This window comes from Odontesthes bonariensis, chromosome 21 (genome assembly GCF_027942865.1).
Source record: "Odontesthes bonariensis isolate fOdoBon6 chromosome 21, fOdoBon6.hap1, whole genome shotgun sequence".
In the NCBI taxonomy this organism is placed as follows: Eukaryota; Metazoa; Chordata; class Actinopteri; order Atheriniformes; family Atherinopsidae; genus Odontesthes; species Odontesthes bonariensis.
In genome coordinates this window covers 7,939,077-7,963,205 of record NC_134526.1, presented here as the reverse complement: position 1 = coordinate 7,963,205, position 24,129 = coordinate 7,939,077, and the positions used below count along the sequence as shown (strand labels likewise).

General features: G+C 42.3%; 3 protein-coding genes across 4 annotated transcripts; 2 read left to right on the top strand and 1 right to left on the bottom strand.

The window, feature by feature from the left end:
* The first annotated feature begins 1,062 nt into the window (after positions 1-1,062).
* Positions 1,063-13,131, top strand: rundc3aa (RUN domain containing 3Aa). Of its 2 annotated transcripts, none has more exons than XM_075453522.1 (11): positions 1,063-1,323; positions 9,284-9,399; positions 9,753-9,886; positions 9,975-10,060; positions 10,292-10,381; positions 10,636-10,716; positions 10,818-10,983; positions 11,070-11,227; positions 11,455-11,568; positions 11,795-11,901; positions 12,194-13,131. In XM_075453522.1, exons 1-11 carry the CDS (start codon positions 1,067-1,069, stop codon positions 12,334-12,336), a joined length of 1,452 nt encoding a protein of 483 aa, XP_075309637.1. In that variant the 5' UTR covers positions 1,063-1,066; the 3' UTR covers positions 12,337-13,131. The 2 variants fall into 2 exon arrangements, with proteins under 2 accessions (XP_075309637.1, XP_075309636.1); XM_075453521.1 differs by having other exon boundaries at positions 9,284-9,411.
* Positions 7,546-8,804, bottom strand: zwi (zwilling). Its single transcript, XM_075453523.1, has one exon. It carries the CDS (start codon positions 8,696-8,698, stop codon positions 8,450-8,452), a length of 249 nt encoding a protein of 82 aa, XP_075309638.1. The 5' UTR covers positions 8,699-8,804; the 3' UTR covers positions 7,546-8,449.
* A 1,714-nt stretch (positions 13,132-14,845) lies between the features above and the next one.
* On the top strand, positions 14,846-23,559 carry fam117aa (family with sequence similarity 117 member Aa). The gene is given in 9 exon segments (XM_075454560.1): positions 14,846-15,361; positions 16,468-16,613; positions 19,684-19,779; positions 19,970-20,083; positions 20,412-20,528; positions 20,966-21,191; positions 21,315-21,486; positions 22,379-22,560; positions 22,563-23,559. Coding segments are annotated over 9 exon segments (1,404 nt in total). The 5' UTR covers positions 14,846-15,126; the 3' UTR covers positions 22,679-23,559.
* The last annotated feature ends 570 nt before the right edge of the window (positions 23,560-24,129 follow it).

The following is a 24,129-nucleotide window of genomic DNA, read 5'->3' as shown; positions in this document are numbered from 1 at the left end:
TAAAGTTCAGGTCTGAGTCCAATATTACCCCGAGATTTCTAACTTGATTATTAGGTTTAAGAGAGAGAGTCTCAAGGTGACTAATAACACTTTCTCTTTGTTTCTGTGGACCACAGACAATGATTTCAGTTTTGTCTGAGTTTAGCTGGAGAAAATTGTTTTGCATCCACACACTGATCTGTTCAATGTAGCGACACAATGTATCTACAGGCCCGTGTTCTCCTGCCGTCAGTGACACGTAGATCTGAGTGTCATCTGCATAGTTGTGGTAGGACACATTATAGCTGCGTATTAGCTGGCCTAATGGAAACATGTACACATTGAACAATAGGGGTCCCAGGATTGACCCCTGGGGAACCCCACAGCTCATAGCCATTTGGTCTGAGACACAGTTGCCAATTTAAAAAAATAGTTACAAATGAACATCTAAAACTGAATATTGGGTATTGTTGTGTTTTGTTGTTGTAACTGTCCTGGCTAATTCTCTTATATGTTTTGTTATAAGAAGTGTAAAATAATAATATTATCAAGTGAAGATGCCAGGCAAAGTTCTTGAGTTGTCATACAAAGCCCTAATATATAATAAATAAAACAGTATATTGTATTTAAATCGTATACAGAGATAATGGATTTTATAGTTAACAATAAATAATCGTTGGTTGGTTGGTTGATGTGCTTCACGAAGTCTTCACATTGTTTAATCCTTTCTATTTTTGCTGAAATATTCATTGAACATTTATTAAACATTAATTCACAATATGTGAATGTTGCTTTTGTTTTATAGGAAAGCTCACAAACACACCACAACTTCCAACAGTTCTTTTTAGTATGATGGCCTTTAGTCTTATTTAGCCTTAAAGCAATTTAGCGTCCTTGAGGGCATCATATAGCTACATTTGTCTTACCGCTGTGCCAAGCGTCTGATATGCATTGAATAAAACCAGGAAGGTGGAAAAACAAGATCATTTGTGGACACATAGCCAGTGCAATAAAACACAAATGAATACTTGTGGTTTTATTTTGAAACTTTCAGCAGGAACTCACCTAAGTAATCGTGTGTAACTTCATGCTTGTCGCTTCCACCTTGTCCTCTTGCGGCCGCTGCAGCATCCGTGGCTCCACGCAGAGGACACCGGTGTTGGTAGCACGCACGGCCCGCGGAGGCAGAGGTCCTGGCCTGGGCACGGATCCAGAAGAGGCCCCGGGGCCGCCGCTGGATGGAGTCGGGCTGCATCAGACAGCAATGGCTATGGGTCTGACATCGAAGAAGGCGTCTGCTCGGAGCGTCGCTGTGGAGCGAAAAAACCTCATCACGGTTTGCAGGTACACATCACGACCCCGTCGATGTACTGTTTGTATAAAAGTACCTGTCTCTGCATGCTGCCCAGTTTAGAAAAAATCAATCTGACCACCGTGGAGGGCTTCTATCTAACGGGCCCACCTCAGCGTTGATTCCTGAGGTGAAACAAAAGATGGATTCAAAATAATGCAGAATATTCGACACATTTCTAGAAAAGCAAGAGACGGAGAAAAGAGGCAGGTGCGTTTTCACCTTCACCCACCCTGCCATCACACCCGCTTTTGGAGAATTGAGAAAAATATTGCAACCTGGCATGCTCGTTTACATCTAAGAATCTGATGTGATTATTATATCTAATAATGTATCTTTGTTGTGATATAGTCTGTCCTTGAAAGGTTTTTTTTTAATGTCTAGTAGTCACCTGTCTGGTTTCTGTCTGTAAAGATAAATGCAGCTTCAAATGATGATAATGTCACCACGATGAGCTCATGGTGTCCACACCAGGCTCAGGAGATATAAAACAAGCCAACAGCAGATTTCCTCCCCCCATGCTGGGAGGATGAGAGCCTGAATGGGACAAGGACATTGGGAACCCAGCAAGGACTCCTCCCCACATCTATGGCCCTCCATCCTCCTTCATCCAGCTTATACAGTGCAGAGATGGACTGTGATATGCAGTGTGTGCCAGGCTCCGATGAACCACTCACCTCCAGAGTGTTCAGCGAGGTTAGGAGTGTAAATGTCTGAGCTGAGAGGACAATTAACTGACTCGCTGAGAAGGTTTCAGCTGCACAACATGTCCAGATTTATATAATACTGAGAATCCACATGATTCAGAAGTCCTTTTGGAAGCAGTGTTCAGGTTCTGCTGCAGGTGATGTCGTCTTTGATGTTCTAAGTCATGTACTGTCAGTCGTGTCCAGCCTTTTTTTTTAACTTGGAGTTAAGTATAAATTCTTCAGAGTAAGCTTTGTTGGTGAGCAGTTTAATTAATTGTTCAAGAGCCTCAAATATGGGAAGTTTTACATATTTCATAATTTTAATCAGTTGAGTATTTTCTTCATTAACCGATTAAGTACACTATGGTTACTGGAAACCTATGTGATTACTTTAAGTAGCTTATTTTGTTCTACCAATAGTCCAAAATCCTAAAAGAAAACCTACAAATTACCATCCTATAAATCTACAGAAATGTTGTTCAGACATTTTACCCATAAAATAACTTTATAACCACAATTCAGTTTATATATGTGTGTATATTATGTTTCCCTGGTAATTAAAATCTTTTTGATATTTGGTAGATTGTAGTAACCTTATCATACTTTATAGTTTTTTTATGTTATGTAAGATGATCCCTGAGTTGTTGGAAAATATAGCTGTGCTTGGATTGATTAATTGTGATAAAGGGCATCTTTATCTACGGCCTTTCAGTGAATCTGCAGTATGAAGATGATGTAATATGTAATAATGAGAGGGAGAAAAAGAAAAAAAAAAAGCCCAGACTCTGGTAGATACACAGTAAAGCATTTTTATTCCAGTTCCTTTCTGTCCAAGGCTCTGTCTGCATTCTAGTGACACGTACAGAAAGGCAAAAACACACAACATGAAGCAGAGCATGCCTGCAAAGAAAGAAAAGTTCTCACAGTGGACACAGAGAAAGATTAGCGAGAACGCAAAGATGCACTTGTTTTCACTTTTTTTCCTGAACGTGCAAAAACACATTTAATCATTTAAGCGTTTTAATGACAAAACAAACACCACAAGACAGAAATAAATCTCAAACAGCTTTCCATCATTAATGCTCACTGCACAGTTTCTTTCGTTTTTCTAATGACGTTGATTAGCTTCTTAAGGGGGATTTTCCTCCAGGCGTGTCTGTGTCGCTGCCCCATCTCCTCGTTCATATCCTCACATATCTGACCTTTTTACGTCGATCTTCCAGATGCCAGTCTGATCAGAGATGATTCAAGTTGTTGCGTGATGGTTCAGTCTTAATGGGGAGAGATCCTGAATCAGCAGTGGCCCTTTGGCTGGACAGTAAAGCAGGCTGGGCAACATGTTGGTGCAGAATCCAGGATCCGGGTTCATGACTTACACAAAGATATTCCTACAGATGAATTTCTGCCTGGCTACGGTAGCTAAATGAAGTTAGTGCTTGATTAGTACATCAGGCCAAGCTTATTGGACCCTAATACATGTATGTGTATAAAGTCTGACCGTTTTCCCCCTCACTGTAAAAACATACTTGTTTAACATACAGTCAGCACACACAGATTAACATTTTAAACTCTGAACAGTTTGTTTTATTGAAAAAAAGGACTGTTTTTGCAGTTTCAGGGGCAAATAGTTCCCATATTTTTTTTGTCTTCAGGTTCATTGATTTCTTCGATTACTGACAAAAACAACTCGGCATCACAGTCCTGTTTATAAGGTTTCCACTTGGTCTGGCATGATGTTGGTCACCAGTACCAGGCACAATATCTTGACTAATCTCTACAGTGTTTCATTGGCTTGTTTACAGTGGTGTACATAACAGAATGGACCCATTTTAAAGAGAGACACACGTACAGCAAAATACACTTGTATGTAACGAAGGAAAATCTGACATTTGCACCATCTCAGGAAAAAGTTTCTGCATCAGGGGTTCATGGGCATTACAATGAAGTCATCTCATGATAAACTGGACTACAATTAAGATTAATGATGAATAGTAAAATAGATAACTGATGTCAGGTGACAGATCCAAAAGAGTGAATTCAAATGTTTTGTGGCCTAAATAGGAGCGTTTTCTGGTCTCAGATTTTTCTTTAATGGCTATGAAGAGACTTTGTGATGTTTAAAACATCTAGAGTGACAGCAGTGTCATCACGATCTACTGTATCTATCCACTGTTGTCACTAGCAACAAGCTTTCTCTTAACATGACAGGCTGAGGCTTCCTGCAGCGAGCAGTAATTTACTAATGGAACTCAAAGTCCCAGTTGAGGTAATCTGGGCACAATTTGACCAAATATTGGGGATGAAAAGTCAAACAACTTGCCATGTGCTTGTTTACAGCACACATTCTGCATTATTTGGTGTAAAATTGACTGTTTTGTTGCCTTAGTCCGGCAACGAGGACTCGTGCCGTTGTCTGGCAGGAAGAGTGTTGCTGTGGACACGGTGAACCTGAGAAAGAATAGATAAGATGAGTGAGACAGGTCTAATTTGAAGTGTTCTCCTTTCAGTTACTTCCTGTAAACAAAAGGAACGGGGGGGGGGGGGGGGGGGGGGGTGTCTGCAGAGTGATGCTTTGCATCTTGGCTGAGGGCTTAGCTTTTCTGGGGCGTGGCTCCAGAGGAGAGTACTGTTTCTGTGCTGTGGTGTGCAGACTCACATTCTTGGGCATGCTTTTGCAAGGGGGTGGCTCTTTGTAAATATCTAGTGATAGTAAAGCATGACATTTGCATCATTTCGTACGTCTCTCTTCTATCTCCGCTCCATTTCAAAAGAATAATAAGAAATATGTAAAAAAAAAAAAGAAAAAATCTTTGAATTTGTATGTGTGGCGTGATTTCCACTTTTAAAGAGTCTTTTTCAGTTTCTGAAGCTACACTTGTTTTTACGAGTACCGTCAAGTATCTGAAATTACAGCAGAGGTTTCAGTCGGCGTGGCTGAACCTATTATCAGCTGATCAGCTTACCCTCTCACCTTTGAAATCTGTGTGTCACCCTGTTAATAGTCATTTTAACCCCCCCTGTCATGCTCAGAGTTCTGATTTACGCTCTCAGTGCTTCTCAGCCAAACACCCTTGCTGTCCATCTGGCGCCCTGATCCCTCTCCACCTCCGCTGACCATGCAACACTTTTCTTGAACACTTGTTTACAGAGGGGACGGGTGAGAGAGACACACCCTGCTGTAGTTACAACTTTTGGATTTGGCCCAAACTATGATTTATATTTTGATATTTAACAGAGCACAAGGAATTGTTTTTCTCTCATGACTGTTTTTTTGCCAGTCCAGTGCAGGACAAGACGTCTCCCCCGACAGGTCAGTACTGGCTGGTGTTGCACAATGCTGCCGCCAGTCATCTGATCCTGCTGGTTATGCAGAGACTGAAGAGAGAGACAGAAATAAGAGGACAGAGGAAGAGAAAGAAGTCAGGGAAATGTTTATGAGTGGAAAAAGAAAAAAAAAGTTGAGAGAGTTGATGCTACGCTTTTTGTATTTGGGTTAGGTGCCACTGATGATAAATGCTTATCCTGTGTGGGGCTGCGGCTCAAAACGCAGTTGAGTAAGTACAGTAGAGGGGCGAGAAAGAGAACAAGAGGGCATTTAAAGAGAGCTGAGTGGGCTTGGCGGAGATCCAGGCGGAATGAGAGGAGGCACAAAAGAAGCTTGTTAGAAGGCTTTGCAGTTGTTTTTCAGTGTCAAATCGTACCAAGAGCATGTTGCCATTCCACTCCATCCATTTGCATTTGAGGCATACCAGCAATTCCTCTTCAGATCAAAGGACCTCAGTTAATTTACAATCATCTGCTGCAATCTTTCTTTTATGATAACACTGCCAATGTATTTTTGGATCATGCAGGCCGGCGAAAGCATAATTTGTGCTGTAATGGTTTCAAATCCGATCACATCAGCACAGAGGTAGCTTTTCCATTAATCAGGGGTTTCCATGTGGTTTTTTTCAAGAACTCAGCACTGTGTATAATGCAGAGTTGCCTGATTTCATACATTTCTCTGTCAAGAACAGAATTTTAGAAGAAAGTTTCACAGATTTTCTCCACTTCTGACTTTTCCCCAAAAGATAATAAATATAAAATATATATATATAATATATAAATATATAATATATAATAAAGATAAAAAGAAGATATTATTTTGAAGCTGAAAAGTAACAGTGAATCTTTGCTGTAACATTTGATTTATGTACTTACTGGTATTATCTCCCAGCAGTATTTTTGGGCCATTGATTAAGGGTTGCCAAAATCCCTCGGGCTCTATAACACATTAAAACGCTGCTTGACCCACTTTCTCTGAGCAGAAAACATTATCAGACAGAATTTAGATGGCACTAACCTGTTTCCTTGATAAATCCGGCATGACCGAACAAAGTCAAAGCTCCAAAAGTAAATTTAATCCAATTTTTCCCCTCAGTTGTAATCGACCCTATGCAGATGCTGTAGTAGTGTCCATATCTTGTCTTTGCTGATGATTTTTTGACATTTTGCGCCAGTCCCCCCTCCCCACGAAGTGGTTCCCTCTCATTTAGAGCGTCTTGCGTTTGGGGAAGAAGGCTTTCCGAAAAGAGGTGCTGGTAGTGCCTCTGCTGAAGGAGGCACTGCCTAGGGAGATCTTGGTCTTCCCACTGGTGATGGTGGAGGACCCCAGAGATGTTGTGCTCCTGCCCCGGCTGATGGAGGAGCTCCCCATGGCAAGCTTGCTCTTCCCCCTCTTTATGGTGGTGTTGCCCAGGGTTAAGGCCGTCTTCCCCTCGGTGAAACTGGTGTTGCCCATTGAGGAGAAGCTCGTCTTCCTGACCCAGATTCAGATGTGGGGTTTGGGACTCACTCGACCCAAAGCATCGCACGCTCATGCAGCACACCCTGCTCTGCAAGCCCTCAGGGTTAATAGTAACATCAGCTGGGATCCTGAGCAGACCAGAATGCTAAGCATGGATAGTGCGACCCCCGTGTCACATAATGCCTTCGTTGAGCTAGTCTACGTGGGCTTTGGAAGGCCACATACCACCCATGTGTCCTGTGAATGGACAGAGGCAGCCGTAGGTGGCCGCAGCCTATCTGGGGGAACTGGGACAGTGGAGCGATTGTCCCATCGCCACGACGACACCGGACGGTTGAAGGACACATTGTTGCAAAGAGGACAGTCTGTGGTGACATCACTTTCTTCTGAGCCATTGTTCCCTATAGCCTCTGATTGTAAGACATTCCCTTTATGTACAGCTTTATGCACCATATGTAAAATGAGTTGCACAGTGTCCGTTTTTTACAGATGGAAGGCTGAAGGAGTTCACATTCTTCACTTGTATTCAAGGCTTTGATTGCACCTCTCTTGTATTAATATCCTCAATCCATTTGAAATATAGGTGTGGTTCATTTACTTGGTATTTATTATCCACTCGTATCCCTGCCAAACTCTTAAAAAAGCAACTGCTTATATTTACTTTGATTTGATGAAATAAGATCTTATGATAGCTCATAAAAATCTCCATACAAAAAAAGTCAAGCAAAGCAGTGTTTAGACATGTTATCTTTATGAGCACTGTTACATCATCAGCTTTTACAGTCTTGTTGAAAACAGGGTTTGCTGCCGAATGTATGGCGGCGGCGTTATGGAAACGTAGGAAGACTTATCGGCATGAACAGAACTCCTACATTTGTACCAGTGATGTGGACATGTCGATGGCTGAACAACAGAATTGTGTTTGTGAAAACCACACATGCTCTTGTGTCTCCACATATATCACACACTTGTGTTCACACGTCCCCTCCCTGTCAAGACGACAAACCATGAAGCCTCATCTCATCACTGTCACATTTGCATAACACGCTCAGCACAGCTCGTCTCTGCTTTCAAACCCATTAGATCTGCAACTCACTTTTTTTTGGAACCTCCTCTTTTATTTTATAAGCAGATGAGTAACTACCGACTTCAAATTTCTGATACACGTTGATCACAGATATAGCTGCTCAGTTGTACTGACAATTAATGCTACTGACCTTCTAAAACTGACCACCTAGACATATCCAGGTTTTTTTTAAGTGTGTGCTGGATTCAAGTGTGAAAATTCCAGTAGATGTTGCTATGCGTTTCTTCCCCTCTGACGAGGGTGGTTTTGACCACAGACACAGACTTGGTCCCATGAGTGAAGGTCAGAGTGATGAGCGAGCTCGTGGTCTCCCCTCGTGTCACCGAGGTTTTGCCCACTGCCACGCTGGTGTTGCCCAAAGTTACGGTGGTTCTGCTCCAGGAGACTGAATTTTTACCCCAGGAGATGACGTACTTAGTCCTCAGGATTGAAACCCTGCCTTTAGTGAAGGAAGTCTTACTTGACGAAAATGTAGTTTTCCACTCATTGTTAGAGTCTTTTTTTGACTGCTGGGCTGCTTTGGTTGTCTTAGCCCTTGCTTCAGGGGTCCTCTCCATCTAGGTGGTCCTGCGTTTGGACATCAAGGCTTTGCGGAAGGAGGTGGTAGTGGATCCCCGGGTGAAGCTTGCTCGTCCAAGAGCCACAGTCGTCTTTTGCCTTTGGATGGTGGAGTCTCCCATGGAGGTGGTGGTCACTCCCCTGAAGATGGAGGAGTTGCCTAAGGAGACGGTAGTCTTTCCCCTGGCTATGGAGGTTTTCCCCACTGCCAGGGCAGTCTTGCCCTCTGTGATGCTAGTGTTGCCCATCGGAGCGGAGGCAGTCAGCCCGAGCCTGTGCCTGGATGCCAGCTCCTAACATGCGCGCTGCATAGCAGTCCTTCTGCGGTGCAGAAGGGTGAGCATGTGAGGTCAGAAGCCAACCTAAAGCTGCAGCAGCTCCTCTAAATAGATCAGGCCACAATCTATAGATGAGGGGGAGGGAATTATTTGATCATTCTTTGATGCTGGTCGGTCCCTCAGAGAGACAAGACCCAAAAGGAACTGGAAGCACTGCACGCACAAAGACTGAAAAGACAGGGGGTTAATTGTGTTGTTTTCATGATAACACTGCCAAAGCGCTGAAGGGGGTGCTTTGTGTAGTATACAAGACAATTGGGGTGACCTCAGTGTGATAAGATGGCGTGGTTCCCAAAAAAAAGAAAAAAGCCTCCTCCCTGCCCGTTTCGATACAGAAGTACATTTGTGTGCTTCGGTACAGTACAGTACACAGCTGCATGGGATGTGCCGCACAAAACCAACTGAGAGTCCTTAACACGTGAGGTTACATCTTTTTTTCTTGACACTGTGTTGTGATTTTTCTCATTCCTCTTGGTTTCTGTGCCTCTGTTTCAGATTCTCTGTAAAGACTCTCCTTGAAAAGTACACAGCAGAGCCGATAGATGACTCATCCGAAGAGTTTATTAACTTTGCTGCTATTTTAGAGCACATCCTCAGCCACCGCTTCAAAGGTAACACTGCAGGTAACATATAACGCAGCCAATGATGTTCAAATCAGTTAACATGACTGGAAATGTTAGACAGTATAAAGATATTTAATATAGAGCTGGTACACACCTCAAACTGTCAACATTTACCACTGATGTGTTCAGTCTCTATGAAGTGGGTCTGCTTATACAGTCAGCTGGACTGTTGTTGTGGCTGTAGAGTAGAAGGCTTCTAACTAGAAGGTTGGCGGGTCAATCCCCAAAACACTGAACCCCACATTGTAGAGAAAAAGCGCTGCACCGTTTAACCATTTATTACAGGCTGTGTTGCTCTTAAAGGAGACACTATTCACCGTTGTGCTTCTATGCTGAACCAGGTTCGGGAAGCTGGTTCAGCTCAGATGGACAGCGCAGCTTCTGGGAATATATCCGGCTTGCATGCAGCAAGGTGCAGAACAACTGCATCGCCAGCATCGAAAACATTGAGAACATCAGCACATCGCGAGCCAAGGCAAGGACTTTCATACGCACAACTGTGTGTGTGGGTGAGTGTGAAAGAGGGCCTTCTGTTACGTCCGACTTCTTCTGTCATCCCACAGGGTCGGGCATGGATTCGAGTGGCGCTGATGGAAAAACGCCTGTCTGAATATGTGTCCACTGCTCTGCGGGACACCAGAACAACCAGGTCAGATGTTATTGGAACATTTTTGGTTTTGATAGATTCAGCTGCAGTTTTTCTTCACTACGTCATGGGGATTATGTATTCATTTTAAAAATAGTGTGGTAAGAAACTTTCAGTGTAAACAGAACTTTAAGATTACTATAAAGTGTTTAACTCACCACCACAGGTAGAACGATTGTCAAAGTGATACCTGGGAAGTTATAAATGATGACTTTTTGCCTCTTTACTTGACAGGAGGTTCTATGATGAGGGAGCGATTCTGCTGAGAGAGGAAGCCACAGTGCTGACAGGCATGCTGATTGGACTGAGCGCCATTGACTTCAGGTGAAGTTGTGCCCTGCCGAGACTCAAAATATGAGCACGCACACCAGCCCAGGCTTTTTAAAATCAAAACTGCTATGTTTACTAATTATCATTCAATCTAATCAGACCTGTTATTTGGGTTTGAAGCCTAATAGCAATAGAAATACAGATGTTTTAGTATATTTACCAGTATATTCAGAGGTGGATAATGTATAAACCAAGTGGGTTTGTGAACTAAAAAAAAAGCATTTTCTAATGAAGTCACTTCTGTGCAGTTTTTGCTTGAAGGGCGAGACTCTGGATGGGAAATCCCCAGCTGTGATAGACTACACACCGTACCTGAAGTTCACTCAGAGGTGAGACTGACCCAGCTGGTATCATTCATCCACTGTGAATATTACTCGATTGTGCGCAGAATGTTGAGTGAAACAATTCTCCTTGGCTTTCTATTGTTAAGCTATGATTACCTCAGTGATGAGGATGACCGCCGCAGTGTGGACAGCAGTAACAGCGAGGAGAGCGTCCCCGAGCATCCCTACATCCCTCTGGTGACTGACGAGGAGAGCTGGAGCAACAAGTGTCGCAAAATGGAGCAAAGGTTTAAGATCGTCTACGCCCAGAAGGTGGCTCCCAGAAAGCTTTGCATACCGTTATTTCCTATCAGCGTCTTCACAGAAATCCTCATCTAATCGCACGTGTGCTTGTCCAGGGTTATCTGGAGGAGCTGGTGCGCTTGCGGGAGTCGCAGCTTAAGAACGTGGAGACGGAGAACAAGCGGCTGAGAGCAAAGGTGGAGGAGCTGACAGTTCAGGGTCAGCAGGAGAAGAAAGAGCTCGAGGCCATCGTGCTGGAGCTGCAGGCACAACTGTGAGGGAGCACAAAAAAACCTTCACCTCTTTTCTTTGCTCACACACACTTTCAGCTGAGGTTAAAAATTGAAAAGGGAGTTTTAAAAACAGTCACTACAAAGGATTTGATGAAGATTTTCAGCTGAAATAACTTCTTTAGAGATGAAGAAAAAGAGCACTTTCTTATGTGTTGTTAAGAAGAGATTTCTGAATAAATTGCTAATCTTTTGTCTGTTCTGTCCTCAGCACTACCCTCATGCCGTGCGATTCCTCCCATCTGGCTAAAGATCTTTCCATCCCACTGGTCAACCAGTGGTCTGCCATCACAAACAACCAAGGCGATGTCAAGTTGTTCCGCAGGTGAACTTACATGCACAATACAACAATGTGTTCCTGGTTGGTTGTGTTTATAGTCTGTCAAAATCTTTTCTGCACTGTATTAAACCCTTTTTATTTAGGCATTTTTTCATACCATACTAAAGTCAAATAAATCAGGCATGAAACTCACTCAAGTATAGAAGCTATTGATGAATAGACTATTGCAGTTTGGTGTTATTTGCATCGAGGTGATATTTGTGTCGTACAGGAGGAGTTTCCACAGTCTGGAGCAGCTTTCTGCTGAAGTCAGTCTGAATTCTGACTCCCAGAAGACTGATGGGGGACAGAACGGAGACGCTGCCTGGACCTCAGCAGGTAAAACTGCTTTTCAGCATTACAATGTGCATCATAAAATATTTGCTGCAGCAGCTTTTACTGAGTCAGTTCAAATGAGGGTATTTTATTTCTGGCTGTGCAGGAATATATTTGTACTCTCTTCACCGTTACATAAAAGCCTCTCAGTGGCAGCCACCCATGCACATGTAGATGCATATATTAGCACAAAGGCGGGCTTCATGCCTGTGTATGGTGCTTCATGTAGGCAGTTTAAACTATGCATAATCATAAGTTGAATTTTATGGTGCTTTTCTATGTTTTGTTGCTGCAGGAAAAGACAACACTCCCTCCATGCTGGGCCTGTGCGGCTCCCTGGCCTCTTTACCGAGCTCCAAGTCCCTGGCAAGCCTCAAGTCCTGCGAGTGTTTGGTCAACATCAGCACTGAACCCAGCCCTGCGCTCTCTCCCAGCTAGGAGCTCCAGACCAACAACCGACAAAACGAAACCCCTAGCCTGTCTGCCTGGTGATGCTGCGTTGATCATATCCAAGCACCCGACCAAAACCCTGCTCCCACTAAACCCCCATCTTCATGAGATTCCAACAGGAAAGTCATGAAAACACATCTGGATTTTTGTACATGACGGTGAAATCCTCATGAAGCTGAGAAGATCAATCTCTTCAGATTCTTTGCTTTGTCCTCGTCTTATGCACTTGACTTTATGCTTTTACTCTACATCCGCCACTGTGTACTATCCAAAATCATGTAGACCTTTTCCAAAGCATATCCATTAATAAATGTTTCCTGTTTTCTTCTGATTTCAGTATCATATGTGATAGTGCATCTTTGGCCCGTTTTATTTTGTTCTTGTGTCAAAGTGTAACCAAAGTCAAAACAGGACCTGCAGCTGTTTGGATGCAAGCTCTCAGACAGATGTGACAGATGTGACGATCATTTAAAGAGATATAGAAACATCACAAGGTCTCAGATGCTCTATGCTCTGTGTCAGAGCATAGAAAGGTATGTTTTCCAACTGGGACTGAATGGTATTGGGCCCTATCACCCCTGAAAGTGCATATCATTCTGACACCCCAAACTGTTCCAGTATGTCTAAACCTGTGCAGCTATTTGTTGATTCTTAAGCCACCACATACAGTGTGTTCATGGGTTTCATTGATCCAGTGCAGCTGTACAGCATGGCCTTCTTACATGCATAGAGTTTTATTTGTTTGTTTGTTTTTGTGTTGCAATAAACTGCCTTTTTCCATTATGTGTGATGTGTGTGTACACTTTATCATTTTTACTTTGGCTTTTTGCTGACAAACACAAGGTGGCAACAGATTTAAAAATGGTTTCTTAACAGAAGATTCATGGAGACGTCTAATTGTTTTACTCTACTTCCATCTAGTGGTGTAATGCAACATACCACGTTCCATTAATACATCCTCAGAGTTACAACATGAGACGCTAATTCATACCTATAAAATGTATACCTGGAGCTTTATATATATATAGATATATATATATATCTATATATATATATGTATATATAGATATATGTATATTTATCTATCGATATATATCTATATCGATAGATAAATATATCAAATTTGACTAACATGCTTTGGTTAGATGCAGTTACAACAAATCTCAAACTGCAAAAAGCATCTTGCTCATGATAAAAATGCGGAAACATGTGATCTACCTGGTTTATACAAAGGTAATTAATATAACAGAAACAAAATAAGGGTTTTTCCTTAACTTTTAATGCTGCTGATTCAGACAGAGTATTCTCTACTTGCTGCTGAGCAGCTACCATCACATAGGGGAGACCTGACTTGTTTCTCTTTTGCTTTCTTGGCCACATTTCTTTTCACCACATCCCTCCAGCACTTCAAGAGCAACAGCCAGTATGAAGAAGCTTGATTTGAGCCACCAAAAAGTCTGTGACTCACCGAGATGATCAAATATCTACACATGTGATCTGATGAAAAAGTGTTCATGGTGCCATTTCTCATGATGCTGCAACCGGGTAAACCTATTCAGAATATCAATCTGGTACACAGTGGAGAGCCTCATCAGCAGGCATAAGGGTGATGGTAACATGAGGCCCCCCAGCAAGCTCTCTGTGGTTCTGTTGTGCTGCCAGAACATCTGAAGTAGCATGAGTTATATGGATGTTTCTGAGTCCTAAGCTTCTTATAAATCAAAAGGCAGCATGTAAATATATATTAAGCTATGGAGCTTCATAAGAATAAAGTGGTCTTAAGTAATTTACTCATCAAACTGGGAATATTCACAAAGCTTAATTTGTGGTCTGATTTAAGAGGCTGCTGTGTATATATATGGTGCACAGTGCGTTTTAAATCTGCAGTGCATTTACTTTATATATGAATGGATTTGCATCATATTTCTGCACAAGTCAAAGGACTTGTTTTGTGACGATGATCAGTCCAACAAATATCATTGTTTGAAGACATGTGGACAGAACAAAAACCACACCTGACTTGAGAAAAATGCAAAAATGTTCGTCCCTAAATTTGAATTAATTTATTCTGTTGCATTGGAGTTCACTCTGATGCTCCTTGAGGGAAATTAAAAGGCATTTATAAACACTGTCCCGGACGTCTTGAGCCCCTGCAGGCACTCTTTAGCTGTCCCTGAATCAAACTCTGAGAGACCACACACGCACGCACGTAGCCACACATAAACTCTGCGAATGGATCCAGGGTTTGGACATTGATTTTAAAAGGAGGAGGGGAGAGTTGGCCCATGCCCCGCAAAGTTGAAAAAAAAAAAAGAAATCTCAACAAAGTGGGTGGGAACTTAAAGTTTTTTTTTTTTTATTTTAGTGGGGGGGGCTTTCCTTTTCGGAGACAGATGGATGCCATGACCAATAAGCGCTCAGTAATATTCTGCAACAACCAACCAGATCAGCCTGTCTTAGAAATGTAGGCTACACGAGAAAGTTGTACAGGTTGAGCTGTTTGTGTTGTCACTTTGCATTGAGGGGAAACCAGCAGCATTATGCGAAAGGAGCGCACAGTCTCTGTGAGTGTCCTTTTCTCCAAGAGGACGAGATGATGCCCGATTTGTGGTGATGTGTTAAAGTGAAAAGTCCACTGAACTCGTCACTGTCTTTTTCCACTCAAAAGTAAGTTTTAAAAGAAGAAAAACGATGGTGATCATTACAAACGAAAGCTCAAGCAGTTTGTACATCAAGAGGCCCGATCACGTTCTTGGATCATCGCTTTGGTTGAAGTGAATGTGGTCTGAGGGGAAGCCTGTGCCGTGCAGAGCTGCAGTGAACGACGGGGAGCAAAGCAAAGCTGTGTGTTTTCACAAGCGCACTTCGGCTGTGGGAGCGGAGTGGGGGATGTCGGGCAGGAGTGGAGGAGCGCCCCGGGGGTGCAGCAACCCCAGCCTGCAGCCCCTCAGAGCCACGGTCCCATACCAGCTCCAGAGGGGCTCTGCTCTTCTCTGCAGAGAGGTCAAGACGGGTAAATACACACGCTGGAGGAGCTGCATTAACTTTCACGTGGTTCAAAGCTGAAAATGTAGTTTTATGGCACTCTTTCATCATTGTTTTCCTCAGAAAACACAACACAAAGGGTTTGTGTGTTGATGTTCATGAAATATGTGTTCTTTTTATGAGGTCCTTTTAGCAAATTGAGCCAGATCATGATGATAAATGACTGACAGACAGTGAACTCATACATTGTGGACAGTTGGTCAGACAAAACGTGGGGGTTGATTTTTTTAGATTTTTTTTTTATGATCTATCTTTTCTTTTATCAATTTGCAGAGTGATTTTGTTACTTAGAGCTCTTGATCAGTTGCTGAAAAAGTAACAGCAAAGATCTAATCTATCCAACATCTTTTTCACTTGGTTTGTGGTGTAAAAAAATACAATTCTAACACATTACGAGAGAGTTAAGTCAGCAGTGAAGGCTGCTAACCCTGAAACGAAACACTCTTCTCAGGATGTTATTTGGACACTCAGCTGCCCCTTTGCACTCTGACCTGCAGGATTTCTGTGGCATGCTTGATGCTAACACAGTGGCACCTTTAAAAGCCTCTTTGTTTCTCTTTGTGCTTGTTCGTGAACTGTATCCATGCAAATCACATCTGCATGTTATTTATACGCCCTGTCTGCCCTGCAACTCTGACTGATGATGGTATACTGCGGGTGTGCTCTCAGGTCGGTGGCAAATAAGCAAGTTGCCTGTGGTGAGTATTTCCAGTGTTGTGTAGCTGGCTTTGCTCCAGGTCAAAGGCATGATCCACACCTGCCAGAAGCACAAAGAGCTGCCAACTTGTACAAATACACATACTCGCACAGCTCGAATGCAGTGCTCAGTTATCGAGAGGAGGGAGCCTTGGAGCAATGTTGTGAACAACTACCACTGGTGTTAAAATACTGTTGAGCCTCATCAAGGGAGTTATTTACACTTACATGTAACATGCTGTGTTACTACGGGCTGAACGTAATTACGCAGCCGGGAGGTCATTGCTTTTTATGGAAACAGTTTTAGCATACGCTGACTGAAGGCTAACATTTCAACATTTCCATTCATTTAATGTGTATTATTTCTGTTTTTTAAAGCAGACAAAACCACGGCTCGCCCACCAAAACCCACAATCCGCCGAACTCTTTCTTTGGACACAATCGTTGGACCCTATCTGCAGGGACAGTGGCCCAAAGAGGCAGAGGGCACTGCGGTTATCTGTGTCAATGACAAAGCCACGCAGGTAAATACCAATACACAGAGAAACTCAAATGAGTGATGAAACTTCTGTGTTATTACTGTAATCAGCTGTATAACACCAGTGCTACTGCTGGTGCAAGAACTAATGTCCCATAAAACCTGTTGCTTCATGTTGCACAGAAGAAAAAATCCCACAGGTTTGAATCTCAATGTTTCTCAGCTCTGCCTCTCATGTATGTGAAGTATTTCTATAGCAGACAAGATATCTGATGTTGGCTCTGCAGGTGTCTGGTAGTTCCAGTTTGACGCGGCGGGTAGAAAGCAGCCAACTGGAAATAGTCGTTTTTGTTCTTCTTTAAACTCTGCTGTTCTGCCCCCCCCTCGACTGTATCTGCCCCAAACTAGTGCACAAAGCCCAGAGTAACATCACCAAGCTCCACAGCTTCGTGTTCGCTCCTGACACAGTTTAAACCCGCACGAACCCCCTTTGCCTCCTTTGTGAGGAACAGACCCCTCCTGACCTCATTATACAGACACCCCATCCCCCAGCACTCTCCTCAAGCACACTCTCACATGCACACCACCAAACCACCTCCTTCTGCCAAAGTTCCTCTGCATTATGTCAGATATAATTGCTTTCTTGCTGCAACTTCATTCGTTATCAGGCATACTGCTGCACTTTTTCCATCCTAATGTTGAAATACTACTAAAGTTGATTGGTATGTCTACATAGATTATTATTAGGATCACTTTAGCAGTTAGTTGATAAATCAATTAAAGAATCAATGGAAAATAAGCAGGAACAACATAACTGTGGAAGGCAGTGAAGTGGTTGTTCACAGGAGCTTACAGCTACACGAAAATGAAACAAGTTTTCTTTTTTTTTTAAACCGAATACGAAAATTATTGCGACCACACAGGAAAGCTTCTGTAAAATTATCAGGTCCTCATGGCAACGCCACGCTTGCTGAAAACGATGCAGCACACACGCCACACCTCTATGTGCGCTGTAAGCCACCCCCCACCCCCCCCCCCCCCCATTCTCCAAAAATATCGTTTTGGTGTACCCAGAACGCCGGCTCCATATGGCCGCGACAGCCAAACGATAAGCAAAAATATCGGTTATAGTGAAAAACGTTTCCATTTAACCAGGCCCTAAGACATACTTCATCATCATGAGTTTGAACGAAATGCTAACGCCAGCATGCCAACATGCTGATGTTCATCATCAGTTTAGCAGTTTGTTAATTAGCACAAAACTCATGGTTTGATGAGAGTTGCATTGCCTCAGCAAATCGCCAAAGTGATTCAAATTCATTCTGGACATAAATGTCTGGAGCAGCTTTAGTGATGAATAATAGACGTTCTGCACTCATATAGGGCCTTAACCGTAACCTTAGCTAGGTTTTACTGAGCACTATACATATGTTTCCCATTCACCCATTTACACACACACACACACACACACACACACACACACACACACACACACACGCACGCACACACTAACACACTGGTGGCAGTGTAACTGCCATGCAAGCGGCTCGCCTGCTGTCGGGAGCAGCTTAGGGTTCAATGTCTTACTTAAGACATTTCCACATGTGAAGGGGCTGGGGATCAGATTGTAAGATTGGTGAACAAACTTTTATTTTATAGAAAGACAAAAGGAAAAAAAGTCTGAGAATAAGGTATTATAGTCTTGTCCCAGTTATGTGTGGACCAGCTGACCCACTCAGTCCATTGATCCAAATCACTAGTGTGGCAAAGGTCCTCTGCTTCCAACTTCTTAACTGTGAGGAATTAGCTGTTCTATTCACTTTCTTTCTTTCTTTTTTGTTTCTTATGAGTTTTATGTCATTTCTGGATCAAAACAAGCGGTCTCTCTCTCTTCTATTAAACCTTTATGTGTTACTACGTTGAAACGTTTCACTAATGTATTCGATTAATTACAATTTAAACTGACAGATGAATGAAAGATGATATGAGCTGAAGCCCTGTTCCTGCTGCAAACAAGATTTAAAGAAACACTGATGAGTTGTCCAAGCTGGAAACATTCATCATGCAGACCAATTACGCTGCTGTCGCTCAGTCTTTTTATAGGTTTGTGTCCCATGATCCCCCTGCTCATGTTTTGGAGAGGGTGGGGTTGGTTTTGGATGATGAAGGGTGGGGGGGTTGGTAGTTGTAACTCTATATCAGTGTCACTGTATGACTGACTCACGCTTCACTCTGACTTATTTAGCCAGGCATTGGACATTTGAGTCGACTGAGCAGAAGATTGCCTGTTATTTCCCTGAAGGCAGTTATGGAAAACAGTAACATTTCTATAGAGTTATGAAGCCTATAGCTTAAGATGAGGTTGTATTTCGTGGAACGGAAAGCCACAATGTGATCATGCTGCAGGTAGTGAGAGCTACATGACTGTGGATATCACTAGCTGAGGCAGGCGTATGAATAGAATGGACACCGCTGAATGGTTCAAGTTGTGTGGGAAGCAGTTGACTCAGACTGTGGAGGTACCAGAGCTTTCGAGTATCTGATCCTGCTGGTTAACTCAAACTCGAATCCACCTGCTGATCATGAGTGGCCAGTCGCCTGCTCACAACCAGCGGGCAGCGATCAGCCAGGCTCCTGCGGGTAGAAGATCGAGAGTCAACGTGAAGAAATCGGTATGGAAGTAGCTGTGAAAATATGAAGTTATGGTGACTGACAAAACAGGAGGAGCACCGGGAAGTCTGCTTGTTGGTTGTTTGGCTGTTTTTCCTCTACAGTATGTGACCTTGTGAATAACATGTTTTTTGTACTTGTGTTTGTAAGCGCAGTGAAGTGTTGAATTTGTATTTATAGTCTTTACGCTGGTGCGGTTTGAATGTTGCCTGGTGGGTGTGTGTGTGCGTGGAAGTGGGGCTGTTTTGCAGCTCAGAGTGGTTTCTTGTTGCCTTCCTCTGTACAGCTCTTGTGGGGCAGGTGTGCAAGACAGCTGTGGTGATCAGCTTCTGTGTCGCCCCCCCAAGCAGTAGTGCTGGCTCAGCAAAAAAAGTCTCGTAAGTAAGTGCCTCGTAACGGTCGACCCTGCTGTCCTGTTCACCACACTGTGATTTATGTTTTCAAAGACTCCAAGTTCCTGGGCAGAGGAGACTCGGGGTAGGAGAAGTGTTGGTGGACACAAGCGCTCAGCATCTTGGGGCAGTGCAGAGCACCTGAGGGAGGCAAGTACTATATCTCTACACAGAACAATCAAATAACCAGTTGCTCTGTTCTTCACCCAAACTCACACCCAGTCTCCCACTGATAGCATAACATATTAACAGCCCCTGAGGGCAAAGCTAGTAACCTTCCCCTTTTTCAGAATGAATCATTCTGACTCCTAAATAATTTTTACCTCCACGCTGCCCTCAGGTGGCCAAGCTGAGGCACCAGTTGCAAAAACGCTCCCGGCACGCACCTCCCTCGGCAGGAGATGAGCTCTCTCACAACGCCCTGCCAGCAGGTCATGCAGCAGGCATCACTCAGGTAGCCCACTGATCCTTCCCCCTTAATTATGTGTCAATTAAAAACACATAGAACAGTTGTTACCAGTACCACTCTGTCCTCAGCAAGCAGACTAGGAGCAACATAGTAACAGGGATATAAAAAACTGGTTCTTTTCTTAGCACAGGTTGTCATCAGCGCTCCTTTATTACTGCAGTCCAGTCCCTGAAAGACGATTTGAAACCAGCATTTCATGCTGTTTAAATCAAACACACATTGACATAATAACACAAATTTGCAGATGTGAAAAAGACATAATAAGACAGAGACGCCCTCTAAGTGTGACTGTATTTCACTTGTGTTTCCACAGACGACGCCGCTGATGCCACTGAACAGACTCGCCCCGCGGCTACGGCGGAGCGTTGAAGGCCTCAGCTTGGAGCTGGAGGAAGTGTTTGTGTCTGAGAAACCAGATGATCAGCATGGGGTGAGGTCACTGAGCTACAACTGTGGCTGCAAGATTATTAAACTATAAACAAACATTTTCAAATATAACTGCCTTTGTCATAAAATGTCTCATTAAGAGTTTAAGATTTTAGATATTCTATAATGAATGTTTTATCAGTTTTAATGACTGTTTTGATACAAAGACACACGTCGAAACTTCCATGAGCCTAAAAACATGTGACTGAATTGTAAATAACTGAATATCTCAGCAGCTGGATTGAAATTGGTGGAAATTGCAATAATAAAAGATTAATTTCTATTTGATATCAGCCTAGAAATCTTTGTGTAATTTCTTTTCCTGATTTTTTTAAATTTGTTTTAATTATAATTGTATACAAATTGAATAAAAAAATTACCCTTATCATTTCAAGCCTTTTTTAGCAACATTTTTTACATGTTTCTCCCTACATAATCCAGATTTTGGATATCCCAGACGGCCACAGGGCTCCCGTCCCCGTTCAGAGATGCAGCAGTGGCTCTCAGAGTGAGCCGTCGCCGGGGCCTCTGGATCCTTCCCTCCTCTCTCCTTCTCAGTCCCCGTGCCCTCTTGATCCATCGCTCCTATCACCTTCAGGTTCACCTTGTCAACTGAATGCATCACTTCTGTCTCCCTCACAGTCGCCCTGCTCCATGGCAGAGCCAGGTTAGACAGCTCTAAGTCTTTTTGCGATTCTCTTCAACTGTAAAAAAAATCTTTGTGTAGTCAGTGGTTTGTTTAAGTTCTGGGGTTATCAGTAAAAGTGAGGACATGTCTTACTCTGAGCAGAACCTGTGGACCGTGAGACCTTGTGCCCTCCATCAACATTGCTCCCTTCATTTGCACTGGATCCTCCTCAGCTGCAACCTTCCTCCTCTTCTCCTCGTCCCAACAAAACCTACTCCTTTCAGCGTGAGCCGCCGGAAGGCTGTGAGCGAGTTCGAGTATGTGAGGAAGCAATGTAAGTAGCCATTTTAAGATTTATGACCTGGTTAACCAGGACTGTAGGGCGTTTTGCATTCATGCATGAAGTATAATAAATCTGCAGATCTTCAGGTTGTACAAACTAAAATATCTTTTTCAGGCGTAATTATAGTGTAATTCAGTTGTCCTACTTATACTAATGCAAATATATGTTGCTGTGTGTGAGCTCCCTCCACTTTGACGGTGATGTTTAAATCATTTTGAGTGATTTATTATGGCACCGAATGAAAATGTACATGAAATTAAGAGATAAATTGATGGATATATAAATCAATCAATAGATAGATGCATCAAACACGTCATTATATTGTTATTCAAGTCTTTTTAGATATAGTTTGATAATGAAACACTGAAAAGTACCAACAGTGCAAACTGTGTGTCAGAAAAGACAAAACAACAATGGCATAGTATGAGAAAGATGACTTAATGTGTGAATATATTACTTAAATTACTTTCTTTTCCTTTGTAACTGTGACTTTAGGTCATTACTTCATTTCAAATTTCAGATTTACCAACTTGGGTGCATATTATTGTTAAAATACAACAGGCTTAAGATTTATCTGCAATATTGATTCAAAATGATTTGTCTTTTCTTTTAATGGTTCCAGTGTTTCAGATATGAAGAATTGTTTGTTTTCTATTCTGACCTTGAATGTCTTGCACTTGAAACTGTTGCGCCAAAACAATTTTTTATAATCTAGGGTTTCATAAATTTAAATTAGTATTGGCTGACTATAAGCCCTTTTTTTTTATTCTCACATTTCACTGGACAGAGAAATTGTTACAGATAAGGTTGTTGCTTTTCGGATCCTGGATGATGCAGAATCCTGGGGGCTTTCTAAATACTCCTCCAATTTCTTTACCCCTAGGTCTGCTTGTCAAGATGAGTATCTTCTCCTGCCATCTTGCCCGGACCCGAATAAAGTCAACTTTACTCCTCACGGAGGCTCTGCTTTCTGTCCTGTCAGTCTTCTGAAACCTCTGCTGCCCTCCATGGACCTCCTCTTCCGCGGCCTGTCGGTGTCCCCCGTCACTGGCTGCTCCGGTGAGGCCTCTCCTACCAGGCACCTGGGCATGCAGTAGGTGGATATCGACGAGGTTTCTCAGGACTGAACCACATTGCACTGCCAGGACCTGCAGAACCTGGATGTGTTTTATATGCAGCGTAACAATGAAGGGTGCCTCATCACTTCATGCCATGATCACTGTGATCATAACAGACTGTGACTGTAAGCATTTGTCGTCGTACTCTAGAATAACTGTGGCCTAAAATCTGGCTGGTTTACTGATTCTTTCTAATTGCAGGATGGTGTGATTCCGCTGATTTTTACCTCATCAGCACTTACTTTGACCTTGTGTTCCCCCATAAATTAGACTGCGGACTAAAGTTTTGGAAAAGTTTGAAAAATGTTTTTGACATTTTTTATTTTTTGATAAAACAGAATATTGTTTTTGTCAGATGTTCAAAGACTGCAGTCTATCAGGGAAGTTTTTTCAATGTTTACGTCAAAGTAAGTGAGTCAAAAAGCAGAGCACTTAGAACACATGTTGAAGCAAGTGTTACCTTTTGACTGTTTTGAACTATCAATCAGTATCATCCCAGAGTATTGTTTGACCTTAGATCAACATTCAACTTGATTTATAGAAGCATAACAGATGGAAGACAAAGTACAGGGTTTGTTTCTTCAATCTGTAGTTTGCTAAGAAACATTTTTGGCCTCTAGTTTTGATGTCCTGCTTTTCTACAGATATTTCTTGGAAGATTTTTATTTTTGTATGTCTGAAAGGAGTTATTGTTAACCGTTCTCTGAAGAAATTGACTTGTGTCTCGGTTTATACTTGGGTTGCTTATGAGCTGTAATGGAAGTTTTATTAGCTTTACATACCTACAACAGGCACTGTTACAACCAAAATGCTTTGTTAACTTTTTATTGTGGTCACTCCAGTTGGGATTTTCTCAATCTGAGCTTGTTTATTTTAGACCGAGCAGTTCCGGTCACAAAGTGTTGAATGAGAATTGTTTGAGTTAATATTAAAATGCATAAAACACCAGGTTCGTCAGCATGTTTCAATGCAGCATTGATTAAAAACATGACCTACATGAATGATTATGAGCAGATTTACATACTTGGATTTTTTTAGGCATTTCTTCTTGGCATCCAAATTCCTTCCTCATTGAATGTCATTGTCTTTTTTTTTATTTACAACAAAAAGGATACATAAGAAATGGTATCATGAACAGATCACGGGAAAAAAAGGAAAACAAAAAATTTGTAGAGAAAAAGAGACACTTGGAATACGAATTGAAAAAGGACCTTTAAACAATATAACAATATGCATATTGCTTCACTCTGGGGAAAACAAAACAGTCATATTCAAGTTGTTGAATTAAAATACTCAGTTATCTAATAGAGTTTTTAACAGCTTTTCGGTTAGTAGTGAATTTTATTAATTCAATTTATTCCTTCACTTCCAATGAAAATATGTTGTAAGCTTTTTGCTTTATCCTTGCCCAGAAGTATTCACAACTGTATTTTTAATGTTTATTTTAAGTCGAAAGTAGATCTTGAAAATCATAACATGACATTTCTTCAATATTGAGTTAAAATATCATTGTTGT

Bases quoted from the DNA above. Each gene is read 5' to 3' on its own strand.
- rundc3aa (XM_075453521.1), top strand. From the start codon at position 1,067: ATGCTTGTCGCTTCCACCTTGTCCTCTTGCGGCCGCTGCAGCATCCGT. The intron at 1,324-9,283 runs GTACACATCACG...CCTCTGTTTCAG, and splicing joins AACCTCATCACGGTTTGCAG to ATTCTCTGTAAAGACTCTCC. The intron at 9,887-9,974 runs GCAAGGACTTTC...GTCATCCCACAG, and splicing joins TCAGCACATCGCGAGCCAAG to GGTCGGGCATGGATTCGAGT.
- zwi (XM_075453523.1), bottom strand. From the start codon at position 8,698: ATGGGCAACACTAGCATCACAGAGGGCAAGACTGCCCTGGCAGTGGGG.